General features: G+C 35.3%; 1 protein-coding gene across 7 annotated transcripts in view; it reads right to left on the bottom strand.

Annotated features, from left to right (window-relative positions):
• Positions 1-26,050, bottom strand: part of LOC135319961 (junction-mediating and -regulatory protein-like) — a 92,267-nt gene that overhangs the window by 34,588 nt on the left and 31,629 nt on the right. For 2 of the 7 annotated variants that reach the window (XR_010379059.1, XM_064482296.1), the window contains exons 4-6: positions 25,200-25,265; positions 22,193-22,382; positions 20,284-20,345 (exon numbers count right to left, since the gene is read on the bottom strand). Coding sequence is in view for 5 of the 7 variants with exons in the window: in XM_064482296.1 (XP_064338366.1) it covers positions 20,284-20,345; positions 22,193-22,382; positions 25,200-25,265 (318 nt within the window). In the remaining 2 variants the exon portion in view is untranslated. The other 5 variants (XR_010379060.1, XM_064482295.1, XM_064482297.1 and 2 more) reach the window with 5 other exon arrangements.

Here is a 26,050-nt window from a genome sequence, read left to right on the forward strand (position 1 = left end):
ACTCCAAGTGGAAGAACACAACACCAAGGCAGTGGGGGACCTCAAATACATCCACAGCACAAAGAAACAGTTTCTCAAAACATTTTGAGATATATGTCTACCAATCAGCATCATCAAAATATTCACTTGTATGTACTGCTTATGAAGCCATCACTATGGTCTCTGAGGGTACTAGAATTACAAGAGTTTACAAGATCTGACAAATAACATAATGAGTTTTTCTTCTGTCTTTAAAATTTAAAGAAATTGAAAACATTATTTTGGTGGGCTAGCTGCCTCTATTGAGAAAAATTTAAAGAAGCACAGCTACAAATATAAATATCAAACCAAGCTCAGTCTCTGTACTGATCACTGGTCCCTGGCAGACACAAGATGGAAATGTGTAGCTCAAGTTCTTGGCATGAATTACTTGCTATTAATTTCTCATTAACAGTAGATTCTGTCAAACTTAAATTTAATCATATTGATTTGTTTTCGAAAATAAAGACCTCTCACTTAAAAAATAAAAAAAAAAATCTTCAAAACCTAATAAAAACGGGCAACTTGCTATAGCCTGGTTTATATTAGACATTAGGAAGGTCTTCCATTGCCTTCTTATTTACACTTTCACGTGCAATAAAGAAAAATCAGGTTGCAGTTTAATCTAGTTCTTTTAAAAGATCTCTGAAGCCACCATAGCAAGATAGATAGGTTGATTCACACACTAGCTTCTCCAAATTTCAGATAATTTTTACGTGTCATTTATTCCAAATTTGGAAACACCCTGGAGGAAGGTAGGGATGAATGGTGGTAGGAGACACAATGTAACTATAGGAAGGACCTTCCCTCTTCCCTGAATGTGTAGAAGAGCAGAGTGAGTCATGCTTGTGGGGAGTGGAGAGGAACCGAGTGCAGGTTCCACTGTGGATCTGCTGAGGGTAGGGTTGGTGGGGTGCTGTTGATGAGCATGTGCTCCAAGGAAAGGTGGGGTCAGGGAGTCCAGAATCACTGGAAATGGTTTCCTGGGACATGTGCCTAGAACCAGATGGCCTGGAATGGAACTAGCATGAACAGAATTCCACAGTCCCACAAAGGTAGATTCCCAGGTCCATGAACAAACAGGACCACAGGTGTGGGGGAGATGAAGGTCACTGTCTGAGAAAGTGGGAACAGGCCATGAACAGCAGTGAGGGTGTATGTGTCAGGGCTGGGAGGTGGGGTAATTCTTAAATCTTAGTTCACATGTAGACTACAAGAGACTGGGTGTGGAGAAGCCAGTCAGGGTGAGGAAAAGTAGTGGGATATTTTTGTAGAAGGACACACTGAGGCTTGGTGATGTGTTAAAAATAGGGGAGTACCCCTGGTTTTTTTTCTGGGGAGACTAAAACCGACAGCAGTTGAATGAGAGGTGGATTCGAGGAAAGAAATGACATGGTGATGTAATGAAGACGCTCTTCTGGGGAGGTGAAGAGACTGGAACAGAAGTAAAATGTCTCTTTTCTCCAAAGGGATCCTCAAAGGCACAGAGAGTTCAGAAGTCTCCCATTCTGCTCCCATTACCTGTTGCTTTCAGGGACTCCGTGAGGGATAGGGAAACCACCTGCTTGATTATCACAGTAGAGAGCATCCTTGGTGGAGTGGAAAAACTTAAAAACTCTATTTGAAATTATATTTTCTGAATGCATCCATTTAAGGGGTTGCCATTGGGATTCTTTTTTGAGAAGACTTGGACTTACAAATAAGTGCAAAGTATCCATTGAGATCTGCCCTGTCCAAAGTGGCAGCTGCTAGGGGGGAGGGTATTGCTAAGAGATAGAACATGTGCTCAGAGTGCACGAAGTCCTGGGTTCACTCCCCAGTACCTCCATTAAATATAAATCAATAAAAACCTAATTACCCTCCCAAACAAACAAAACAAAAACCAAAAAATCACAGTAAAGCAAAGTGGCAGCCGCTAGCCACATGTAACTATTGCTTGCTTGATACATAGCCAGCTGAAGTTGAGATGCATGGTACGTGTAAAATACACTCAGATTTTGAAGGTCTAGTATGAATAAAACCATGTGAAATATCTCATATTTTTTTCTGTTGATTATACGCAGCAATGATAATATTTTGGCTCTATTGGATTAAATATAAATATATTGCTAAAATCAATTCCATTTTTTTTTTTACTTCTTTAAAAAAGTTGGGGAGGCTTCTGGAAAATTTAAAATTACATGAGTTGTTTGCATTAAATTTGGACATCCCCTGAGTTGATTTACCAGAAACATATTTTTGCCAGTCCTGTTCATTTTATGATTTGTTTAATTATTAGAATTACATTTTCATGCTGTAACCTTTACCAACCTTCTGTCTGAAATCAAGCTCAGTGAGGAGCTGGCATTTTTGGTTTTCCTTTGTGAATTTGATGAATGACTGCATTACTGTTTTGTGTTTTCTTTTCCAAAATTTAATTGTGTGCTGGTTAATTCCAGGACGGTGATATCTGAGATTTTTGTTTTTGTTTTTTTTCTTTCCCTTTTTAAAGGTAAAATTGCACCATCCTGGAAATAGTTATCTCAGGGTATTAGGAATTATTTTTTAAAGCATTCACCTCTCAAAATTCCTTCACTGGGCCTGGCAGCACACACCATGACTCTATTGCTCTTTAGAGCTGTATTTTCAGAACATTTTATTGATGTATATTTGATTTACAATGTTGTGTTAGTTTCAGGTGTACAGCAGGGTGATTCAGTATATACTTTTTTTTCTTTTTCAGATTCTTTTCCACTGTAGGTTAATACAAGTAATTGAATATAGTTCCTTGTGATATACAGTAGGTCCTTGTGCTTATCTATTTTATATATAATGGTATGTATCTGTTAATACAGCCTCTTTTTGGATGCAAAAAACATAGGTTGGGGCTCGGAGCCTTGAAAAACGAACACTACTAAGGCCATCCGCCCAGGCTTTGGGGGCTTTCTGAGTTTCTCTGCCCCTTCAGGGGAAGGCAATGGGTCCTGTCATGGGATGTGATGGTGCTTGGGCATCAGGGCTCTTTCCTGTAGCCACGGCTGGGTGTCCTCAGTGAGCAGGGCAGAAAAATTGATGCCTATGCTGAAGTGGACGGGGGGTTCTGTGGACAGTGTGTTCTCACAATATTACCTTTTTCTGAGTGGCAGGGGATAATTATTTGACAACTTCTGTGTGACTGACAAGAAATGTGTGTGGTAGAGTAGCCTTTCACATCTTACTTCTTAAAGCAATCACTTTCCCTCCCTTTTTGTTACAAAAGAATTTATGTTGTTGGGAAAACTACTCATTAGGTGGAATTACCATAGTCACAGCCTTATGCCACTTAACCATATTTTCTTCTTGTGCTTTCCAGAACATTGTAAAGCTGATAGAAAGAAAACAAGCAGGAGGGAATACTCCCAAACTCATTCTGTGAAGCCACCATCAGTCTGATACCAAAAACAAGCAAAGACACCACCAAAAAAGAGAATTAAAGACCAACATCACAGAAGAACATAGATGCAAAAAATCCTCAAGAAAATACTAGCAAATAGAATGAAACAGCACATAAAAAAGATCATACATCATGATCAAGTGGGGTTCATCCCAGGAACACAAGTGTGGTTCAACACATGCAAATCAATGTGATACTTCACAACAAGAGAAAGGACTAAAACCACATGATAATCTCAATAGATGCAGAAAATGCACTTAATAAAATTCAATGGAGAACTATAAAACATTGATGAAGGAAATTAAAGAAGTTTCTAAGAAATGGAAAGATACCCCATGCTCCTGGATTGGAAGAATCATTATTGTTAAAATGGTCATACTGCCCAAAGCAATCTACAGATTTAATGTGATCTCTATCAGATTACACAGGACACTTTTTATAGAATTTGAACAAATAATCTTAAATTTATATGGAATCACAGAAGACCCAGAATTGCCAAAGCAATATTGAAGAAAAAGAATGAAGCTGGAGGAATAACCCTCCCAGACTTCAGACAAAACTACAGAACTACAGTCACCAGAACAGAAATGTATTGACATAAATACAGGCATATGGATCAGTGGAACAGACTAGAAAGCCCAGAAATAAACCCACAGACCTACAGTCAATTAGTCTTTGACACAGATAGGCAAGAAAATACAGTGAGTAAAGACATTCTCTTCAACAAATGGTGCTGGGAACACTGGACAGCAGCATGTAAATCAATGAAGTTAGAACAACTCCCACACACTATACACAAAAATAAACTCAAAATGACTTATAGAATTAAATATAAGACAAGACAATGTAAATCTCCTAGAAGAAAACCTAGGCAAAACATTCTCTGACATAAATCATAGCAATGTCCTCCTAGGGCAGTCTACCCAAGCAATAGAACCCCTAGACACCTCTTCATTCCACGATTCCACAGTGTTCAAAGCAGTAATTCACTTGTGCAGCTGGGTAATAAGCCACAGCTGCCAGATCACTGGGCTTTTCTAGATTTCTTGGAATGTCAAAGAAATCCAGAAAAGTCATTAGCTATTTGAAGAAATCTTTGGTATCTCATTTTACAGTTAAATTATTTATTCCATTTTTCTAAAATTCAATACTGATTATATTAAAGCATAATCATACAGACATCATTTTCAGGTGTACCCACTACACTTTTTTCTTATCATTATAAACAAATTTCTATTAATCAAGAAGTTACAATGAATTACAAATTATGTGCTAGGAAATGAAGCAGATACATAATATGTGAAAAAGAGCAATCTTTATGGTAGTTTGGAATCTAGATGGACACATAAGTACTATGTTGTACCATCAAACAATTACTTGGTTTTGTGTTATATTCCAGATATATAAAAGAAGTTCCAAGAGAAGAAATCTTGTGTGACTAGAAACATGACATAGCTTTGCACCTGAAGGACACTCAATAAATACTAAAGGAGGGAACAAATGAATGAACAAGAAGAACCAGCATAGCTGTGCAGATACATAGTATTGAGCAGGGTTTTCAACAACCAGCAACACAAAATCTGCTCCTCGCCAAAGAAGAGCCCTCAAGTCTAAATACACACCTGAAATATTTCATTGAGTCTAAAGGCACATATTTGTTTTCATGTCTCAGCTTCTCAGAAATTGATGAGATGCCATAATTTAAAGAGTAGCATTTTTTTCTTTCTTATAGTTAAAATAAATGTGTATCTCATGCCTCTTAAATTTGATCAAACATATCGATTGACTCTAAACAAATGTTATTGTGTGTAAGATGATTTCAAAATTAATCACTTAATACATGCAAATTTAGATCCCTAATTATAACTTTTAATATTCATAACAGCTCAAAAACCTAATGAAAACTTGGGATGTCAAATTCTGTGAGTTCTAATTCTTAACATTTCAAAACATAAAACAACAAAATTACAACAACTACAAACTCATACAGCACATCTTAAAATCTAGAGCATGCAGAATCTGCAATGTTACTGCAAACGGTGCTGTGAGGTAAATAACCGCAGATACTGTAAACAAACCTGTTATAGAAACAAAGAAGATATTCTTTCCTTTTTATACTAAAAGGTGGAAAGCTGGGGAAAAGAAAATAATTTTTGTTGCTATAATTTTATCTATAAATACAAGAATAAAATACTGACCATCTTAACATGAAGAAATTTTACTGAAAAAAATAGAAATGTGTTAACTTCACATTAATGAATTTCATATTCATTTATAAATTACTCTAAAGGAAGACTCACACAATCAACATAATGCAGTAACATAAAACAAGCAACCTGCTATATTTTATTTTGACCGGGGGAGATGCCATTTTTTTAAAAAGGAAGCAATGAATTTGCCAATGTCAGACTATTATCAGGCAGCTAGGGAAACATTTTATAGTCTACTGGAAAAGTGCAAACAGGCATGAGTTAAACTGCTGACACAACCTTAGTACAGCGTCCTATTCTAATTAGTATAGGAAGTTACATCAAGGAGAGAGCTTCCCTACCAATTTTTTTTATCATTATCAGCCTTAATATCTGGATAGAAAAGGATATGAACTAGTGAAACGTTAATCAATTAAGGGAATAATAAACCTTAAATCTGTAGGAGAATCTGCATTTATCTATGAACCTACAGTTATGTATGTGTGTATAGGAATTTCTCATAAGAATTACATAGTGAATCTGACTTTTGCTATGTACAGGGGTAGCTAGTCACTTAGTATTTTTAGCCTTAAGATTCATCACTAGAAAATGAAATAACACTTGTTGAGTTTCTGCAATATGCCCATCACTGTGCTAGATGTTTTATGTAAATTATCTCAATCTCCAAAAGAATCCTACCAGATAATTAGTATTTACTTCACATAACCAAAACTCATTCACCTAAATTTGATTCCACTGGCCAAGTCAGCCAAATCCCAAAGCTCTTTTCCTTTACTACATGGTACTATGTATATATAAACATGAATGTGTACAAATACTGTCCACTACATGAATCATGACATAGCAATGGGACAGCTAGAGACTACTGTCTACTTTTTTTTCTACATAACACACTTCTGTAGTGAGAATCAGTTCATTCATCATTAAGGGATAAGGTCAGTATAATGTGAAAGTCACATTGGTCCAGAAATAATTGTCTCCAGCATAACAATGTTTCAAAGCCTTGAGGGATGAGCTTTCTCACAGAGTCTTAGCAATAAATGATGACCTTAAGGAAAATACCTGACAATCCTTTGGAAGAGGGCAAACAGAGGCCAGTTAATGGCTTCAAGAACTACTAGGATTTCTACAATGTTAGACTACCTGGCTGAGCTGCGAACACAAATAAACCATGAAAAAGTTTCCCCATGTTTACTCAAAAAAAAAAAAAAAAAGAGGGTAGTATCTAAAGAAGAAAGGCTACATCCTGGATCAGAATTTTTAATTTTGACAATTTATCTTTAACAGAATTGAATGCCCTTGTGGACTTACATTTCAAAGGAGAATACTAACTGATATTGGGTGCAAATGTTCAACTATAGTAGAATTTTATGAGAACACTTACCAGTTTTGCTAGTACAGAGATTACAAAGCTGCATAGTTCTGAGTGGCTTCTCTGTATTTTTAGGGTATGATTTTGCAGAACTTTAGGTTTTTTCTAGAGACACATATATTGTTTTACAAGAGAACTGCCTGCATTATGGTATTGTAGAAAACTCAGTTTCACCACCAGCTTTATTCAGACCTAGTCTAATTTCTTCAGTATTTGCTGTTACAGAGTAAAACCAATCTAAACTGAGAGGTTAAATAAACTTTATTGCTGCTAAACCCTTAAGAATTACTTTGTCAAAGCAAATCATTGCTCATTTTTATTTTTACTTTAAGAAATAAGAAAGAGTTGGAGTGAAATATTTGAAATAAATAAAAACTAGAAAATAACATTTTAAAATACAGATTATATTAATAGAAGTAGAATATGTGATCTCAAAATTCTCAAAATTATTCTAAATTAAATGTAAATTCTTGTATATACTATATATTAAAAAAATATTTTGAGTCAGTTTAAATTTCTTTTTAATTCCACAAGGCAGATGACATTCATTACAATAATAATACAGGTTTTTCCCTTAGAATTAGTCTATAGGTAGCATACTTGAGATTATTTTCCTTATGAAAATGTAAAATTATTAAGGAGAAAACAATATTAACCAATATTGGCCACAGGGAATACACTTAACTAAGTTGGCTTCTTCATTTAAATCTTTTTCTGTAATGTGTCTAAGACATCACTAATACTTTAAGAATGTCAAATCCTAATCAAATTTTAACTCTGGTAAAGTAAGTTACTAAAAGTTATGAATATTGAAAGTTATTAAATTTCCACTGTGATAAAACAAAATAGGAATCGAAGTTAAACAGTCCTACATAAAATAAAATGTTTATTTAACAACTAGAGCTTACGCTGCTCAGTAAGTGTTTTACTCTCCTCATTGAGATGACTGAAGATTTCAGAGCTAGGCTTCTGTCAATTTTCTACCTCTCAATCTCAAAAGGCTTTTGTTTCTTGATTCCTCCTTCCGTCCTTCCTGTCTGTGAAGAAAAAAGTGATCCCTATCATTCCCAAGACTAATATCAGTCCTTTTGATTTTTGTCTACCCCATGTCTCCTCCAGAATCTTGCTCTTTTAATCATCTCCCTTCTGCTTCAAAGTTCAATTGCTTTAATCTCATTTGTCTCTCTTTCCATGAACATTATTCTTCCTAAGTTTAAGAGATAATGGTGTTCCATGAAACTTACCTGTGTTTTGTGTATTCAGATACCCTGCTGTAAAATGTCTTACTATGACTCACAGTAAAAAAAAAAAAAAAGCTTGAAAGTTACTAAACTAATCTTGTGCCTTCATTTCATATATGTGAACATTGAACCCACAGATCTGATCTATCAAAATTCACTCACTCAGTAATAGAATCCTTGGCCTTTCAGTTCCCTCTATGGACAGAACTTTTCTTTACTCTTCAAATTATGTCATGACATGGTGTCATTTAGTGACCACTACCACTTGTCATTATCTTAAGGTTATCTGTCAATAGACACTTTATGTTAATATTAACTGAAAACTCAAGTTACTGGTTCCAAGCAAGGTCAGAATTCTGGATCAAAACTATTAACATCTCCACTTTGTTCATGTGCATCTGTTTTATTGTAGGTCCATGAAGTGCCATTTTTTTTTCAGTCACTTTTTCCCTTTCTAGGTCATACCTCAGATAATGCTGTCTGCCTCGGAGATCAGACTCCATCCTATCTTGGGTGTCTGACTGTAGAGGAGAAGGCAAATGTGTGTATTCTCCCAGTTTTCTAGGATGCTCTTTGTCCTGTGAGGTGACATATTGGAGATACTTTACATAAATGTGTGCTGTTGGGAAAGTAACAGGACTTGCCTTACCCTGTGCGCAGGCTGGAAATGAAGGTCAGTCGTGGGCTTGGCAGTGGAAGCCGCATAGGCTTACTGAGCCGTCCTCCACCAGGGGGCAGCACTTCCTTTATTGCTGGTGGAAGGGAGGGAGAGAGTGTGTGGGGGGGCCTTCCAGTACCTTTGCAATAACTGTAGTATGTGCTTTACTATGTTAAAGAGCTCCTCCCTTCACTCTTGAAATAATTTGATTTCTTTGAAATTCATTTTTGAATAAAGATCTACAGAATTAAATCAGCTGTATTCAAAGAAGTTTAAAAACCCTCCTATCTTTAGTAACAAATTTACCATGATTTATCATCATGTTTGTTTAAGGACCATTTAACATTGCTTTTGAAATAGAAGAAAAAACATTTTAACTTTCAAAAATAAATTAATTATTTTCTAATTATGCATTTATTACATTTATTTTGAAGTAAAACTTGTAATCTTTAATCACTTAAAGTAATCACTGTTAACATTTTCCTATGTGCAATATTTTAATGTATAAATAAATTTTTTAAATATACAGCTAGACTGAAGCAATATGCTGTATACCAGAAATTGACACAACATTGTAAACTAACTGTAATTCAATTAAAAAAAAAACTCCTAAAAGAAAACATAGGCAAAACATTCTCTGAAATAAATCTTAGCAATATTCTCCTAGGGCAGTAAACCCAGGCAATAGAAATAAAAGCAAAAATAAACAAATGAGACCTAATTGAACTTATAATCTTTGCACAGCAAAGAAAACAATACACAAAACAAAATGACAACCTATAGAATGGGAGAAAATATTTGCAAATGATGAAACTGACAAGGGCTAAATTCCCAGAATGTTAAAAAAAAAAAAAAGCTGATACAACTTAATAATAAAAAAACAAACAGTCCTATCCAAAAATGGACAGAAGACCTAAAGAAGTAATTCTCCTATGAAGACAAACAAATGGCCAATAGGCACATGAAGAAATGCTCAGTATCGCTAATTATCAGAGAAATGCAAATTAAAACTACAATGAGGTATCACCTCACACCAATCAGAATGGTCATAATTAAAAAGTCCACAAATGATAAATGCTGGAGAGAGTTTGGAAAAATGGAACCCTCCTACAGTGCTGGTGGGAATGTAGTTTGTTGCAGCTATTATGAAAAGCAGTATGGAGATTCCTTAAAAAACTAAAAATAGACCTAACCTATGACCCAACAATCCCACTCCTGGGCATACATCTGGAGGGAAATCTAATTCAAAAAGACACATGCACCCCAATGTTCATAGCAGCACTATTTACTATAAGCAACCTAAAATGTCCATCAAAAGATAGCTGAATAAACAAGCTGTGGTGTAATTATATAATGAAATACTACTCAGCCATGTAAAAGAATAAAATAATGTCATTTGCAGCAACATGGATGGACTTGGAGATCATCAGTCTAAGTAAAGGAAGTCAGAATGAGAAAGAAAAATACCATATAATATCACTTATATGTGGAATCTAAAAAAAAGTCACTGATGGACTCATCTACAAGACAGAAAGAGACTTGCAGACATAATAAACAGTCTTATGGTTACTGGGGGAAAGGGGATGGGAAGGGACAAAATGAGAGTTTGAGATATGTAAACATTAACTACTATATATAAAAATAGATTAAAAAAACAAATTTCTTCTGTATAGAACAGGGAAATATACTCAATATCTTGTAGTAATCTATAATGAAAAAAGTGTGAAATGAATATATTTGTGTATATATATGACTGAAACATGCTAATCACTAGAAATTGACAAATTGTAACAGTATAATTTTAGAAAAGCTTAACTGACCAAAAAAATAAAGTCAAGGGAAAGAAATATATATATATATATGTATGTATATTCAGCTAGATTCCTAGTCTTATCACTTAATGTGTAAGGGGAATGATTTTTTTTCCTTCTGCCACCTTCTTACAGGTTGATGCGTTGGGAGTCTCCCTGGGCCTCTCCATCACCTCTCAGTGTGGAGACTGTCCGCACTTCCCGCTAGAACTTTGGTGTTCTTGTGGCTTTAGTTACTGTCTCTATGTTGGGATCCAAATCTGCATCTCTAGTCCCTAAGGCTCTTTTATATTCTTCTAAATGCCTGTCAGAAATTTTCAACTGGATGTTTTATAGGCACCTCTTCATGTAAATCTTTACTCTCCCCTGGGGCTCTTAATGTGACCTACAAACTGTTTGCAGGCACATTGGTGTATTTCTCTCCTGTCGCCTTACTGTCCTACGTAGTTCTCTCCCACCCCTTCTGGGCTGGTTTCCTAGCTTTTGAGTGTCTCCTTCCTTCAACTTGGCCTGGCTAGTCAGACATCAGGTTTCAGAGCCTGATCTCTGGGAAATGTTTTTGAACTCCCCTTTGACCTCCTTAAGACTGGGTCAAGTGCTTCAATGTACCCTCTGATACCTTTTTCCACCATAGCATTTGTCACTTCATATAGTATTATTGTTGCCTGTTTACTAGACATAAACTTCTTATTCACAATTTCCTAACACGTAGTCTGGGGCCTGGCACTTAATAGGGACGTAATAAACATTGGTTGGATAAGTGAGCAGTATTATGAAATGTCCCCAATCTAATTAGCTGTAATTAGTCTTCTACAACATTATTTTTAATGTCTTTGATGGTATTGGCATTTAATAGCATAAAGGTTCACCCAGTATTTGGGCATTTTCCTTTCTTTTTTTCTTTTGAGTACAACACGAATGGGTTTTCATAGTTCAGTGTTCAGAAGAAGCCTCCCCTTTACTTTCTCATGGGAGACTCAGCTGAGCTTAACATGCCTGGGTGGTGCATCTGATTAGGATAACAGAACCGGAGTTGTTTCCCAGCTCTGCTGTGTCCTGCTTTATTGCCCTATTCAGCTGCTTATATGGCTCTTATGAGAACTTCATACAGGCTTCTGATTATTTTTTAACTTACCTACCCTCAGACTCAATGGAGGTTAATTTAACAGTCTCATCCTCTCCCTACACGGTGCTGTTAGCTAAAAATATGTTTGAAAAGAATTCTCTAACCTAACAACCTCCCCATATCTGTTTAAACTTTGTTGTTGAGACATTTGTGGAGCTGGCCCTTATTTATGATTTCCTCTTAGTATTTTGCTAATACCAGGGTAAGGAATTGGCCCTTGTGTACAGAATGAGGTACTTTTCTTTTGGTGGTTTCTGACCGGCTGGCAGTATCTGGCCCATAAAAAGCGGCCCTTACCCCCACTCCACACTTCTCTAGCCATTCCTTTCCTGGTTCTCTTGTTTCCAGAATATGTATTACCCAGGTGCTCTTTTGGGCCTTGTTTTCTCTTCATCTTCATCTTAAAACAATTGCAAACATTATTGACAAATTTTACTTCTTGGTTATCAACTCAGATTGCAGTTGCTTCTTGCATATCCCATAAACCTGAGAGTGAGGCTTAGATAACTCAAGTATCTTATATGATTAACTGATTAAGCAGGGCTCTTTCCCCTTCCTTCACTGAAGTTCTGAGTTGCTCCTGTATTTGTAGTTTTTGAAGACTGTGACTATCACTGCTGTCATCTGGGCTCTGAACCTGGCCAGATCATGCCAGTTTTATTTCCCATAACATCTCCTGAATACCTCTATGAGGCACACACTACCACCATCAGTTCAGGTATGAATTGTCTCTGACCTGCTCACCACTCTTCCATCTGACCCCTTCCTCCAATGCCTTGTGAAGGTGCACATTCACAGGGAGCCTCGGGGGCTTGACTTTCCTAGCTCTGCAATGCTTACCACCTGTTGCAAATTGCATAGCCCTTAACATTCCTACCAGTTCTGCCCCTCTTTATCAGGACCTGACAGTGCCTTTTCATGTGAATTCTCTGATTGTAAAACTTAAGCACCAGATGAAGATCTTTTGTAACTTTCTTTCAAAATTGTTCCAAGTTTAAATAGACCCTTGGCTTTCAGCTATTATCTGCTGTTTAAAAACAGTGCAGTGTTTTTTGACTGGAGACCGTGGACTCTTAAATACTGGTGCACCTCTAGAAAGATCCAAGAATCATTTGGAACTGTTGTGACCTTGTCGACAGTCTTAAGTGAGTAGGCCATGGGACCGAGGTCAAAGTTCACAATAACTTGCATGTGCGTGAGGTGGGAAGTAAATGTATGCATGTGCCAATAGCATGAGAAAAATGTTATGAACAATACGCATGCGCGGGCATAATAAAAAGACAAGCGCATACGCCCGAGGACGCGCTTCACCCGCTTGTACTGCGATAAACTGCTGTTTTGCTACATGTCAGCTACTCACGCATCGTGTCAGCTCCTTGTGCATTTTTCCAGTTGGGCAGCTCACCTCCTCGCATCCCTCTCCAGCCTCCCGCGGCTGACAGACCTAAACCAGTATTTCTCAGATTATTTCTAAGGCTGTAGTTTTGCTCATGCTACTTCCCTGTACCCCAAAATTATTTGTATTCCCGCTGCTTTCAGAATGTTTACGTAAGTTCCAGATAGCCTGGCATTCTGGGTGCATTACATTTTGGCTTAGAACTATGTTTCCAACCTCATAACCTGCCATTTTACACCATATTCCTGGTATACCTCCTGTCACAGCCAGATAGGTGTATCTGAGGCCCGCTGGTCTGGGGTGCCCTGTTCATTCCCTCCCCCACACCCTTCATCCTCTATGTCATAAACTCTTCTGTTCCAGCTCCATCATAAGACTTCTCTGGCATGCCCAGATGAAAATACCACACTTATCACCTCTAACACCTAAAACTATGTACACTGGATGATAGTTTTTTCTATGCACTGCTCCTACTCACTGGATGTTCTCACAGCAGGACTTTATATCCCTACAGCACCCAGCAAATAATAAGCACTTGCTATTTTTTGATGAAGAAATTGTCATTTAATCAGTTGCCACCTGTGATCCACCTGTTTGTAAGTTGAGAGTACTGCAGATTCATTGGTTTAGCTCCACACTATGAAATTCTTCTTTGTGGAAAAACTTGTTCATAAAGGTGAAATTTCCCTTAGCTCACCATGATTCTGTTCCACTAAACTAACTCATTTTGAAGTTTACAGATAGGGCATGAGAGTCAAAGTGAGCCTGTGGGCATATATATTTTTACTTGATAAGTTGTAGAAATTTACCGGTATATTGAGAAGATGATCAGATTAGGACTCAGAATACAGACCTAAATTTGAGTTCTACATTTCCACCTAAGCTTAGATAAGTCATTTAAAATCTCTTGGTCTTAGTTTCCTCTATAAGGGAAAAGTTGCATAAGATAGTTTCAGGTGTCAGTTTGCAATGAAAAAGCCTATATAAATGCTTTTGAACAGGAGGCTGCAAACTTTTTCTTTAAAGGGCCAGAATGTATTTAAGGCTTTGCTAGCCATAGACTGTTGCAGCTCCTCGACACTGCTATTAGTAGCTTGAAAGTGGCCATAAACAATATGTAAACTAGCATTTCACTATTTTATTTATGAGAACATTACTATAGTTTCATTTTTATGAAATTATAAAATAAGCAATACTTATCTGTGCTTGAAAAAAGTTCAAAATTATGTCTGCCTGTAGGATGGAGGGTGTGGGGATTGACAGCGTAGGGACATGAGAGAGATTTATAGGGTGATGTTAATGTTCTCTATCTTGATAGTGGCTTGGATCATATAGGTTGAACTCAAGTAATGGTACACTGGAGGTTTGTGTATTTCACTGAATATAATTTGCTCTCTCAATTTTAGTTAATAGGCATGGAGTGTTTAGGGGTAAAGTGTATGGACATCTGCAACATGAAATGCATTAAAAACAGATGGTGAATAGATATAAAATAAATATAGTAGACTACTGTAGAATCTAGGTGGGTTTATGGATGTTCACTTACATTTCTTCTAACCCTTCTATGTATTTGCAAATATTTCTAATTAAATGTTGCAGAAAAAATAATAAATGAAAATATTGATATTTTCCTTGACTTCCTTCTACCAGTCACGGATTCTTTCCTGCAGGTAATGATTGCTTGTCAGTTTTCCTACCAATGCTTTTCCAACACACTTATGTACGTCTGTCTGTATCTCTGTATGTGTGTGTGTATAGATGGGTCTATGTGGAATATGTAGGAATCATTTTCTTTTCCACTTTTACATGAATAATAGGAAGAATGTATGTTCTTGAACTTATTTTTCCCCACTTAATGTCTTGATTGTGTTTCCTTGTCTTTCTCTATATATATTATACATGTATAGTCCTTTGAATCATTGCAAAATATTCCACAGTGGAGGGATATATATCCAAGACTATATATATATTTCTTGGTGATATATATTTAGATTTTTCCATTTTTCTCTTACAAATTGCTGCAGAGCAATTAGTAAAAGAAAAAAACTATTTCTCTAGGGTAGACACAGAAATGGGATCACCAGGTTGTAGTATGTTATTTTTATATTAATAGATTGTCCTCCTGTAAAGCTGTACCAGTAGTCCCTCCAGCAGAGATTAAATTACCTGTTTCTTTTCAACTTTCTGAGCATTGATTATCAATTTAATTTTTTTTTTTTTTGCTAATTTGATTGGATGCTGGTATCTGGTTGGGTTAATTTGCAGTGTCTCTGGTGACTGCAACTGAGCATATTTTTATGCTTGCAACATTTCCATTTCTTTACAGTCCTGTGCTCATCTTCTTGCTCTCTTTTGTCTTGTAATTCCTTTATTTTAGAAATTGTACTTGTTCTAAATTAATATTTTCATTTTTATGGGCTATTCCTAATCATTTATCCCAAAATATATTGCATAATCCGCCATTCCTCATTATTTCAATTACCAACTGTGTTGAATGCAAAACTCCATTTTATACTGATCCTTTCCTAGACACTGTTCTGTTTTGTTAATTTCTACCTCTGTTCTGTGCCATTATCACACTGTAGTATGTAAGCTCTATGTAAGTGTTTGTAAAATAAAAGTAATGTGTGAAGTTTGTGTGAGTACCGTCTCTCCAATTTTGGCATCTGTGTAGTATTAGCTTTATAAAAATCATTTAAGTAAACTTGCAGAAAAGGAAAATATGTGTAGAAAAATAATGTATTTCTTGAAAATTGGGAGAACCAACTAAAGACATTTGGACATTAGAGATAGAGTTCTTTTTATTTTTTCTAAGAACTCCTGATTTGAAAATGTTAACCAGCTCTTACTTAGATAGTACCAGTAGGTCTTACTGCTTTCTCTTCTCACCGTTGCTTTATGTATTTTTCTTGTCTCAGATTTTTTTAAAGAAAACTTTAAAAAATGAAAAATATAAAATTACATTAAATTTCTGGAATTTAGTCTATGAGATTTGTCCTTTTTCTCATGTTAGACAGATAATATATAAGAAAGTTTTCTCCCCCAACCAAAAAAAATATATATATATATGCCTCTAGAGGGCAGCATTCCTCATACAACAGATATGACAAATAAAAAAAGAATTCCACTGTCCTAGAAGTTTAAGAAACAAAAGATAAACAAGCTTTTACAAGTTTCTTTCTTGTAAGATGTCTCAGAATCTTTAACATATTATTGTGCATTATAACTCATCAATAGGCCACTATTATGGTACACAGTGTTTCTTCAAACTTAATCACAGAAACCTATCTTAAAGGACCATCTCTAGTGACTACTCCTACAGAATGCATTTGGAAACAGTCTAGTAGAGAAATTCTCTAGTTGACAAGTTTCAATTCCTTTTTTTATTCATAGACTTGCTCCTATGATTTTTAAAACAGGTCTTTAGACATCCCCCTCTATTCACAGATCATGACTGAGAATGGAATAAATATTTACATTTATTTTGGGGAAATCAGAAACATGGAGAACTTACTGCTTGACTTGCTGAAAGGACAACAGCGAAAGAAAGAAAAGAAGACAAAATAAAAGGCAGAAAAGAAAGAGAGAGAGAGAGAAAGGCTGGTGGTATAACTAGTTGAGAGACTTCTAGCTTTAAAAAACACAAAGCAGTTGAGGTATGCATAACAAAACATTTTCATACTTACCCAAACTCAGAATATTAAATACTTGAACTCCATTAACTTCTTTCCACAGTCCATGTCAACTGAAATTAAATTTCCTAATTTAAAGATCTGTTGTAAGCCTGATGAGACCTCTATAGAGCTCTATAGATGAGATATTCTTAAATTGTAACTTGTGAGAGAGCGCTTAAACAAAATTACTCCCCTCTTTTGTTGTCATTTGGTCTTTCACTGAAATGATGAAAGCAGGTTTAGAATATAGACATGCCCCCACTCCCCATGTACTCCTGCAGAATACTTGGAGAATAATGGGGGATGAGCCATGACTTCAAATATAATACATGTGTCCAAATGTTTGATTACTAAATAGCCTTTTTCCATAAACAATGTTTGAAATTTTTTTTTAATTTTGCATAAATATGAGGCATGCCACAAAGACAATGCAAGTACAGGCATACCTTGGAAACACTGTAGGCTCAATTCCAGAATACCGCTATGAAGCCAATGTCACAACAAAGCAAGTCACAGGTGTTTTGGGGTTTCCTAGTACATATAAAGTTATAGTTACAATATACCATAGCCTGTTAAGTACACAATAGCATTATGTCTAAAAAAATACATACCTTAATCAAAAAATACTTTATTGTTAGAAAATGCTAATCATCCACTGAGCTGACAGTGAGCTGCAATCTTTCTGCTGGTGGAGGGTCTTGCCTCCATCTTGGTGGCGGCTGACTGACCAGGGCGGTGGTTGCTGGAAGCTGAGGTGGCTGTGGTAATTTCTAAAACTTAAACATTGAAGTTTCCTGCATCAATTGGCTCTTGCTTTTACAAGTGATTTCCCTCTAATGTGTAATGCTGTTTCATAGCACTCTATCCACAGTAAAACTTTTCAAATCTGGACTCAATTCCCTCAAACCCTACTGCCATTTTATCAAGTTTATGTAATGTTCTAAATTATTTTGGTCATTTCAACAATCTTCATAACATCTTCACCAGGAGTAGGTTTCATCTCAAGAATCACTTTCTTTGTTCATCCATAAGGAGCAACTCTTCACCCATTCATATTTTATCCTGAGATTGCAGCTAATTCAGTCACATCTTCTTGCTCCACTTCTGATTCTCATTCTCTTGCTATTTCCACCACATCTGTAGTTCATTCCTCCACTGGAGGTTTAAACTCCTTAAAAAGTCATCCAAGAGGATTGGAATCAACGTCTTTCAAACTCTTGTTAATGTTGATTCTTTGACCTCTTCCCACAAGTCACAAATGTTCTTAATGGCATCTAGAATGGGGAACCCTTTCCAGGAGGTTTTCACTTTTCTTGGCACAGATTCATCAGAGGAATCTCTACCTATGGCAGCTGTAGCCTTGCAAAATATATCTTAAATAATAAGACTTGAGAGTTGTAATCAGTCTTTCCATGGACTGCAGAACATATGTTTTGTTAGCAGGCACATAACACCAATCTCCATCAGAGCTCTTGGGTGATCAGTTGCATTGCCAATGAGCAAAAATGTTTTAAAAGTAATCTTTTTTTTTTTTCCTGAAGTCTCAACTGTGAGCTTAAAATATTCAATAAACCATGTTGTCAATAGATGTGCTCTCATCTAGGCTTTGTTGTTCCATTCATAGAGCACAGGAGAGCAGACTGAACATAATTCTTCAGGTCCTGATGGTTTTCAGAATGGTAAATAAGTACTGGTTTCAACTTAAAGTCACCAGCAATCTTAGACCCGAATGAAAGTCCTAGATGGCATCTTCCAATATAAGGCTGTTTCATCAACACTGAAAATCTATCGTTTAGTGTAGACACCAAAATGAATTCTCTTATTGAGATCTTGAGGCTGACTTGCTGCACTTTCTCCATCAGCCTTTATTGTTTCCCCTTGTACTTTTGTGCTATGGAGATTGTGTCTTTCCTTAAACCTCATCAGCCAACCTCTGCTAGCTTCAGCCTTCTCTTCTGCAGCTTCCTCACCTCTCTCAGCCTTCAGGGAATTAAAGAGAATTAGGGCCTTGCTCTAGATTAGGTTTTGGATTAAGGGAATGCTGTGGCTGTTTAGATCTTTTATCTAGAAAAATAAAGCTTTCTCTGTATCAGCAATTAGCCTGTTTCACTTTCTTATTATTTGTGTATTCACAGAGTAGCACTGTTAATTTCCTTCAAGAACTTTCCTTTGCTCACAATTTGGCTCATTTGCACAAGAGGCCTAGTTTTCAGCCTAACTCAGCTTTAGCATGTCTTCCTCACTGCACTTAATTGTCTCTAGCTTTTGATTTAAAGTGAAAGACATGCTACTCTTACTTTCACTTGAACACTGGGACCACTGTAGGGTTATTAATTACCCTGATTAAAATATTGTTCTGTATTAAGGAATAGGCAGGCCTGAAGAGAGGGAGAGAGATGGGGGTACGACCATTTGGTGGAGCAGCCAGAACACACAGCCTTTACCGATTGTTTGCCATCTTAAATGGGTGTGGTTTTTGGCACCCCAAAACAATTGCCATAGTAACATCAAGGATTACTGATCACAGATTACCACAAGTATAATATAATGAAAATTTTTGAAATATTGCAAGAATTACTAAAATGTAACACAAAGACATGAAGTGAGCAAATGCTGTTGGAAAAATGGCACCAACAGACTTACTTAACACAGTTGCCACAAACCTTTAATTTGTTTAAAAAAATGCAATATCTGCAAAGCACGATAAAGAAAAGTGCAAAACTAAAACAAGGTGTCCCTGTAGCTTTCAGCAGCTCATTCCAGGTTTCTTGAGTCATACATAAGCCCTCTTTGTACTGCTCCTGTGACATTAACATTATCAAAAAAAAAAAAAAAGAAAAAATGCTAAAAGGGCTATAATCTTTGGTCTCAAGTCATCAAAATATTTTAACCAAGTATATAACCAACTCTCAAAGTTTAATTTCCAATACATTAACTATTGGCTGCATGTGACTAGTGAACACTTGAAATGGGACTACCATTACTGAGGAATTGAATTTTATTTAATTATAATTAATTTTTTCTAAATTTAAAAGCTGAGGCAATGTAAAATATCTATCTACAAAAGAAACATCTATTGTTTTTATCTAGTCAGCATCAACTAACTATTCAACTAAAATGAATTTTCTCTACACATCAATGTAATAATAGAGTAAATCATTTATTGAATTTTTTGCAAAGTACACAAGTTACAGTGATCCCTATGTAAATTATAACTGATAACCAGAGATAATTTTTATTTTAATTTTTATGGAAATTTTTAATTTTAACATATTTTGAATTAAGTTGTTTTCTTTAACTTTTTGTTCTGGGCAAAAGGGGATAGGGTATAACAAAATTTCAAAATTAAAACACAGGCATCCTACCCAAGCAGAATCAAGTGGAGATGCAGTGAAGCTAGCGCTGCCACCGGCACAGTGAAGTGAGACTAGAAGAAAACAATACACCAACTTTAACATGAATAATAATCACAATTAGCTCTGGTAGAGCAAAATTTAAAAACTATTACTTACATAAAAATATTTTAAACAACATGTAGACAATATTAAGAGACATTTTCAGGAAATGCATAGTACATTTTCATAAGAAGTTTCCTAAGTCAAAAGAAAAGCAACAAAATTATTCACCTGAGATCAGAATTAAATGTCCAACAAACATTTTTAAAAGATTTTTAAAGGATCTGAGCTTATTACTCTCATGAGCTATAGAATGGCATGGATTCTTGCAAAAAGAAAGGGAGGGAGGGAGAGAGAGATGAAAGAAAGAAAGGAAGGATGGAAGGAGGGAAGGAAATAGGGATGAAACCATATTTAAGTAGAGAGATGGTAAATAAATTATTTCACATATAGATATTTTATTAGAAAATTATGAGGAATACTAAAACAGATATTATAGAAAAAGTAGAAGGCCTTCAATTAAGCCACCAAACAACTGTCCGTCATATGGAAGACCTGTCTAACAGTATCAAAAATCAGTAGATTCAAAATATGAGAAATTACTTTTCTTTTAGCTTTAGATAAGTCATGTGATACGAGACACTACCAAAGTACAACTTTAGACACATTTTGTTTGAAACAACTTCCAAACTTAAGAAGAAATGTCAAATATGTACCTTAAAAAAATCAAAATTGTAGCATGGATTATTTTTCACCTTTTAAATGGCCAAAGAATTTCAGCTATATATTAAAATATTAGTTTCCGTCTCAATAGAGAGCTCCAGGCATGTTAGGTTAAAAACCTACACTTATTGGACTTTTAAAAGAAGAAAATGATATTCCTCTTATTGCTCTGCTCCACTGTATGATATACATAGAGTAGATTTTTGAAGGGGCTAGTATAGCTCAGCGATAGAGCGTGTGCCTAGCATGCACAAGGTCCTGGGTTCAGTCCCCAGTGCCATCATAAAAAACAAACAGACATACAAACAAACCTAATTATCTCCCCCTCAAAAGAAAAGAATGAAAAATGTTTGTACTCAGCATTCTAAAGCTATGAAAAGTAGCATGTATTAAGTTGTTAAAACTGATAAGTATGTACCTGAAAATAATAAGAATCCTAGCCAGCTTACAAAACTACTGAAAAAATAGAAAACAATACATTTAAGAATCTTGTGTTCTTCGCTCAATGGTTGAGTAGAGGAAGAATTTCACAAAGATTTACTGTATTATTAACGCTGATCAAGAAAGTATTTTTTTTCAATATTCAATAATCAAAGATAAAAATGGCAGTGCTTATGTTTTCTCACTGGTATCTCAGTACAGGTAAACAAGCATGGCCTGAATTACCAAAGAAAGAGAAATTGTACCTAAGACCTATTTACACAGGTACAGACATTTATGTTGAAATTGAAAGTTTTCATAATTGTGGGAGCCCGTGATTGGGTTAACAAATTGTAACAGATCCCAGCCCCTTATCTCCTTAAAGAAGATGTGCTTAGTAACTGCCTTTAGGTTTTAGCAATGACCCAGGTCCCTGGCTATAAACGCTGGGTGTGCCTGCTGTTAGTCTTCTATCCCCAAAACAGCCTTGGGCTGGAATGATAAAAAGCTGCAGACTCAGAAGTGAGAAAGCTGGGTAGCCAATGACGGGAAACATCTCCTGAGGGGGGCAACCTAAGACAGGCACAGTCACCTGAGTCCAAGTTCTTAAGCAGCTGATTCTCAGATGTTCTGCCCTGATAAGCTGAAAGGCTCAAAACCCACGAACGTGATTCACCAAAAAGGGTCTTCTGACCTTGAGCCCAACACCAACAATAAACAAAGCCTTTGTACTCACTGTGATCCCACCCTGTCCTTCCCTAAATTCCTGCATTCCTCCTTTGACTGTACTCAATAAATTTGGGAGATTTGAAAGGCTCGAGGCTCCCAACTCCCTCTGGCTCTCTTCACTTTTCCACAGAGTCTTGAGTAATTTATTCCGTCTCGGTGGGACTTCTGCTGGCCAGAACCCACAACTGGTGATGAACCTACAATAATATGATTTGATAATAAAGATTTTACACTTTTCCCTAATGTGAATCAATATACAGAATATTTTATTTACAATGCAGAGTGTTGTAAAAATTGGCTGCAAAAATAATCATAAATAGTTGAACACTTTTTTGTTTTGATCGAGTTAATTAAAGTTGTTCAACTTATGCAATATCCTTAGGAAATGATGTTAATAACACTAAGTTGACACAAGAATTAGTGAATTTGCTTAATTTAAGAAGCACAGATTTGAAACTGTTAAATTTTTGCTTCAAATTCTAAAAAAGCATGAACAAGTCTTATCATAATAAATAAAAATATTAAAAAGAAAAATTTTTGGCACTTAATTCAGATATTGAAAAGTATAAGTTTCTTTGGAAGAACTTAGTCATGTGAATCTACATTTTCAACCATAAATTGTTTGAAGTCTCAACTAAGATCAAGCATTTTTGATGAAAATTCGGTGATCCAATGAAGATGTAAAAGATCTACTAGGTTTCAAGGAATTGGTTTAAAAAAGTAAAATACATAAAGAAGTTTATACTGTATAGCACAGGGAAATATACTCAATAACTTATAGTAGCTCATGGTAAAAAAGAATAAGAAAATGAATATATATATATATATATATTCATGTATGACTGAAGAATTGTGCCGTACACCAGGGATTGACATAACATTGTAAACTGACTATACCTCAATTTAAAAAAATTACAAAAATTATTTAATAAATATAGAGTGAACACATAGTTCCAAAAACTTGAAAAAGTATTTAAAAAATGTAAAATATCTCAATCCTGTTATATTGTTTAAATGTTAGAATGATAATATCCTGGATATGTCAGATTAAATAAAATACATTAAAATTATATCTAGCCCTTTTTAACTCTTTTAAATGAGGCTACTAGAAATGTTTAAATAACATATGTGGCTCAAATTATATTTCTATCACACAGTGCTATTCTAGGCAAGAGTAACTAAAGATAAACATAATTAAGTTCATGCAAGAGGAGCACATGCTTTAGAACTTCGCTATCAACTACTAAAAATTTACCCTGGAAGTTCACATTACAATAGCTCATCTCACTATCTGCAAAACACACAGTGAAAAAGTCTCAGCACCAGAATATAAATTTGCCCAAGAAAATTTCCGTATTTGCAGATGGATGGGTAAAACCATACAGAAGGAGGCAAACTTCAGTAGTATAATGGCTTAAAGTGCCTTTCATAAAAAAACTAAAACATGAAAGACCCATACTCTAGGAAACTAGTTGCAGAATATAACAGAAATGAATTATAAAAACATAACAAGAGTAATAAAATTAGGTGCTTAAAGTAAAGATACAAATTATACAACAGCAAAAAAAAAAAAACTGTAATATCTAAATTTTACAACTTTGCTGCAACAGGGATAAGCATCTCATATACTATACTAATGACATCATAAGGGTGGACTCACATGAAAAAATAGAACGGCAAAGCAAAAGTATAGTACTTTTAAAGTAAATGAATGGAGTTGCAAGTTGTTAGAGAAGAGAAACAAGTCTTGTGCATTTTCATGCTTCCCTCAGAAGCCCAGGGGTGTACATATCACATAATACTAAAGTTACTTCTTTATAATTTACTAAGTGCAATATTTTAAATGTTTAAAGTTATTCATAATTTTAGTCTTATCAAGAACAAAAAGTTAAAATAACACTTAAAGTGCCTAAAGAAGTTTTTTAAAAGTATATAAAACAGCATGAGAAATGTATATTCAAAACAACATAGTACATAAGAATAGACATATACACCAATGAAACAGTACTGAAAGTCCAGACTTTAAGCCATAAATTTATTTTCAAGTGATTTTGATTAGGGTGCCAAGTTCATTCAATGGAGAAAGAAATGTCTCCTCAACCAATTGTGCTGGAGCAACTGGATTTCCACACATAAAAGAATGAAGTTGACCCCTGCCTCACACCATATACAAAAGTTAACTCAACATGGATCAACAATCTACATATAAAAGCTAAAATCACAAAACTGTTATGCAAAAACACAGGGGTAAATCTTCATGATTGTGGATTGTCATGATCATGGCAGTAGCTCTTAGATATGACACCAAAGTACAAGCAACAAAAGAAAAAATAGATCAATTGGACTCCATCAAATGTAAAACTTTAAAATAAATAAATAAATAAAACTTTTGTACATCAAGATATTATCAATAAAGTAAAAAGTTAACCTACCTAATGGGTGAAAATATTTGTAAGCCATATATCTGATAAGGGTTTAACATCCAAAATATATAAAAAATTTGTATAACACAACAAAAAGACAAACAAGTTAATTTTAAAATGGGCAAAGGTCTGGAATAGACATTTCTTAAAAGGAGATATATAAATGACCAGAAAGCACATGAAAAAATGCCTAACATCATCAGCCATTAGAGAAATGCAAATGAAAATCACACTGAGACACCACTTTGTGCCTACTGGGGTAGCCATAATTATTTTAAAATTTTAATACTTTTTTTAAAACAAAATATAAGCACTGGCAATGATATGAAGAAACTGTAGCTTGTTGGTGGTAATAAAAACAATACATACACTGTGGAAAATAGTTTGGTATTTTCTAAAAAAAATAAAGCAGAATTACTATATGACCCTCAAATTCCATTCCTAGATATATACACAAGATTTGAATAAAGTCTCTAAAAAATATTTATACACCGACATTCATTGCAAGCCTTATTCACAACAGCCAAAAAGTGAAAATAACCCGTGTTCATTAACAAAAGAATGGATAAACAAAATATGATATATACATACAATGGACTGTTATTCAACGATGAAAATGAATGAAGTTCTGACACACATTCTACAACATGGATGGACCTGGAAAACATTATGTTAAGTGAAATAAGCAAGGCAAAAGGGACAAATATTGTATGAGTCTCCACTTGTATGAAATATCTAAAATTAACAAATTCATAGAGACAGAAAGTAAATTTGAGGCTACCAGATTCAAGGAGAGGAGAGAACAGAGAGTTAATCTTCAAAATAACTCACTACCCCTACAAGCTAGGTAAAACAGATAATATAAAACAGCAAACGGATAACTGGCACTCTGTACCTCCACCAGGAATTGGAAACAATTTACAGGAAATGGACACAGCAATGTTTCTCCTTCATCAGGATCACCTGAGGGCTTGATAACCCACACTACCTCTTCTCGGTGTTACCCAAGAAGGCTACCCTTCTAACTAGTTCCCACAGGAGGCTGGCACTACTGGGGGTAGGGGACCACACTTTGAGAACCACTAGTAAAGGTAATTTACAAATAAATACAAGATAAATTAATAAAGAGTATGAATGAAATCTGTGGTGCCAAAACAACACAGTCTAAGAACATGGAGTTCTAATGACTCCCTTAGTTTTAAGTTCAAGTGTCTAGGAACTAATGGCTTGTAAATAATGCTTCATAATTTGTCTTTTCCACCATTCTAGAGACTGCAAAATTTGAAGTTACAGTTTGTGACAGGGATCTAATTTATACTGTATATTAAGAGCAAAGATGTGTTTTACATGATAAATAAGGAGAAAAGGCTGAAATCTTTTGTAGACATTGTAAAGCCTAATCAAAATTGTACTCTGGATAGATGGCCAACCCACCTTGGAAG

This window comes from Camelus dromedarius, chromosome 35 (assembly GCF_036321535.1).
Source record: "Camelus dromedarius isolate mCamDro1 chromosome 35, mCamDro1.pat, whole genome shotgun sequence".
Taxonomy (NCBI): Eukaryota; Metazoa; Chordata; class Mammalia; order Artiodactyla; family Camelidae; genus Camelus; species Camelus dromedarius.